General features: G+C 48.5%; 1 protein-coding gene across 2 annotated transcripts in view; it reads left to right on the plus strand.

Annotated features, from left to right (window-relative positions):
• The window catches only part of HDAC8 (histone deacetylase 8), a 17,576-nt gene extending 14,767 nt beyond the window's left edge, over window positions 1-2,809 (plus strand). For both annotated transcript variants that reach the window (XM_018574839.1, XM_018574840.1), the window contains 2 exons: window positions 1,517-1,622; window positions 2,768-2,809. In XM_018574839.1, coding sequence (XP_018430341.1) covers window positions 1,517-1,622; window positions 2,768-2,790 — 129 coding nt within the window. In that variant the 3' untranslated portion in view covers window positions 2,791-2,809. The remainder of the gene's footprint in view (window positions 1-1,516; window positions 1,623-2,767) is intronic.
• The last annotated feature ends 385 nt before the right edge of the window (window positions 2,810-3,194 follow it).

A 3,194-nucleotide genomic window follows, 5' to 3' on the forward strand; every position in this document is an offset into this window, starting at 1 on the left:
CCCTCTCCAAGTTCATTAATGCCTGTTTTGTTAGAAGACACTACAAAACAAAGACTCTTCTGTTCTTCACTTCAACACTGATTCCTTGTTCTCCGGGCTCTCAATAGTCTACCTTCTTCTTCTTCTTTTTTTTTCTTCTCTCCGTCCACTGGCTGACCTCCACAGACTGTATTTCTTAAGACAATAAACCCCTGAATTTTTCCATAATAGCAAAGTGGTATTCATTTCACCCGGTGCCTCCTGGAAGTGGTCGCTCAAACGCGTCTTTCATAATTCCGAAAATTAGAAGGTCATTTGCCATTTTAATTTGAGAGCGAAGGATGATGGATTGACATCGGCTGAAGCCCTGGTTGTGGTAGACGTGGAGAACGGCGAAGAGCTAAAGCTGAACTCCAGGCCTAGCTTTTTATTCCCCCCACACTTGCCGCAAGTAGTCCTATCTCGTGTTGAAACTGATTATTCCCACTTCCTTGCATACTTCCATCTCCACCATACAACCCTTTAAAGCTGCAGCAGCTATCCCAAGCCGGTCTTCATTTCCAGTCCAACCTGAAATATAAATCCTGGTTCCTACGGTAATTGGCCCGCCTCTCACAGCTATTAGCTTTCTCTGCCATCAATCATTATTGCTCTGTCATGTGTGGGTGCGATGTTTAGGGTTGGAGTCAGTCACTGCACATTTCCAAGAATTATATAAAATAACGCATCCCCGGCATCCCTTTGCATCCTGCAGACAGAGAAAGAGCAGCTGTGAGCAGTCTTTATTACAGGAGGGGGCGGAGACAAGACCAGTCACCCTGCACAAGGAGAAAGAGCAGCAGTGACCGGTCTTTATTACAGGAGGGGGCGGAGACAAGACCAGTCACCCTACACAAGGAGAGAGATCAGCAGTGACCGGTCTTTATCACAGGAGGGGGCGGAGACGAGAACAGTCACCCTGCACAAGGAGAGAGAGCAGCAGTGACCGGTCTTTATTACAGGAGGGGGCGGAGACAAAAACAGTTACCCTGCACAAGGAGAGAGAGCAGCAGTGATTGGTGTTTATTACAGGAGGGGCGGAGACGAGACCAGTTACCCTTCACAAGGAGAGAGGGAGCAGCAGTGACCGGCCTTTATTACAGGAGGGGGCGGAGACGCGACCAGTCACCCTGCACAAAGAGAGCGCAGCAGTGATTGGTGTTTATTACAGGAGGGGCGGAGACGAGACCAGTTACCCTGCACACGGAGAGAGAGAGCAGCAGTGATTGGTCTTTCTTACAGGAGGGGGCGGAGACAAGACCAGTCACCCTGCACAAAGAGAGAGCAGCAGTGATTGGTGTTTATTACAGGAGGGGGCGGAGACGAGACCAGTTACCCTTCACAAGGAGAGAGAGAGCAGCAGTGATTGGTCTTTATTACAGGAGGGGGTGGGCAATATTTGCTCACCCCAGAGTTCAGCTTCAGCATTATGAGTTACATATAAGACGTTGGTTGAGAAACTACGGCATGTGTACTGACATTCTTTCTATGCATTTAGTTCTTCACAGATTACGGTCCAGACTATGTTCTGGAGATCACACCGAGCTGCCGGCCTGATCGTAACGATGCTCAGAAAGTGCAGGAGATCCTTGGGTCAATTAAAGGTGAGAACGAGGAACGGGACTGTGTGACCCCCAAATACAAGCCAGGAAACCGATCATACATAGAGATAGCTGGGTCAGTATAAGTGGGGAGGTGTTAGACCCTTTCTCAGGTCAGACCCAGTACGGACCATTGTCACAACAGCTGCTACATATTCAAAAGGAGCGGTCTCTTCCCCTACAGCGCAGAGCTAAAAGTCAGTCAATGCTGCCGCACCCTTCCCCATTCTCGGGAAGAAGGACAGGAGGAGCGGCCATGAAGAAAAATAAAAAATAAAGACTTCACATATACTTTAATAACTTCATTGTCCTGGCTGTGCCTGCTCGTTACAGCCCCATAGAGTTTAAAGGGATCATCTCTGATCTGAGGGCAAAACCCCATTGACTTCTATGGGAGCATCACCGGTCTGGGGACACAGCCCCATTGACTTCTAAGGGAGCATCACCGGTCTGGGGACACAGCCCCATTGACTTCTATGGGAGCATCACCGGTCTGGGAGCACAGCCCCATTGACTTCTAAGGGAGCATCACCGGTCTGGGGACACAGCCCCATTGACTTCTATGGGAGCATCACCGGTCTGGGAGCACAGCCCCATAGACTCCTATTGGAGCATCACCGGTCTGGGAGCACAGCCCCATAGATTTTTATGGGATCATCTCTGGTCTGAGGACACAGCCCCATAGACGCCTATGGAACCATATCCGGTCTGGGAACACAGCCCCATAGACTTCTATGGGATAATCTCTGATCTGGGGACACAGCCTCATAGACTTCTATGGAACCATCTCTGGTCTGGGGACACAGCCCCATGACGTCTATGGGACCATCTCTGGTCAGGGGACACAGCCTCATAGACTTCTATCTGACCATTTCTAATCTGAGGACATAGCCCCATAGACTTCTATAGAATCATCTCTGGTCTGGGGACACAGCCTTATAGACTTCTGTGGTACCATCTCCAGTCTAAGGACACAACAGAGCTAGGGGGCTGTGTCTGGTCTGGATACACAACCCCATAGATTTCTATGGGGCCACCTCTGGTATAAGCACACAGCTGCACATCTTCTATGGGACCATTTCCGGTCTGTTTTCACACTTGGTTTTTGCAGGAGAACGTTAATACTGTCTGTTTTTTTTTCTCATCAGGTCACATGAAACATGTGGTTTAGCGTTTGCTCATTCTGATGCGGTTTCCTCCTTTTACACGCTCCATCGGCGCGCAGTACAAATCTGCACACACAAAGCTTTGCCACGGCGGTGCTTCCATCCAATACGCGGACTTCTGGGACCAATGTATAATATTTTTAACTTTTAAATATTGTTTTTTTTATAATAAAATAAAGAAATTCTTCTCGTGTGTATTTTGTACATATACAAGATAGCATAATGGGTGTGATCTAAAGCGAACACACTAATCCCGTGGTCGCATGCTGCCTTTGTATCTTTGGTTGTGGGACCAAAAGAGGCGGTCAGAGTCCAGGAATACATCTAGCAGCTTGCTGTAAGGAGGAGGGACTAAGAGTTATGGTATTGATCTGATGGTAAAGTCAGAGGCAATGGCATGAAGTGGGGG

Source organism: Nanorana parkeri, unplaced genomic scaffold (assembly GCF_000935625.1).
Source record: "Nanorana parkeri isolate BGI_ZX_2015 unplaced genomic scaffold, ASM93562v1 scaffold3270, whole genome shotgun sequence".
Lineage (NCBI taxonomy): Eukaryota > Metazoa > Chordata > Amphibia > Anura > Dicroglossidae > Nanorana > Nanorana parkeri.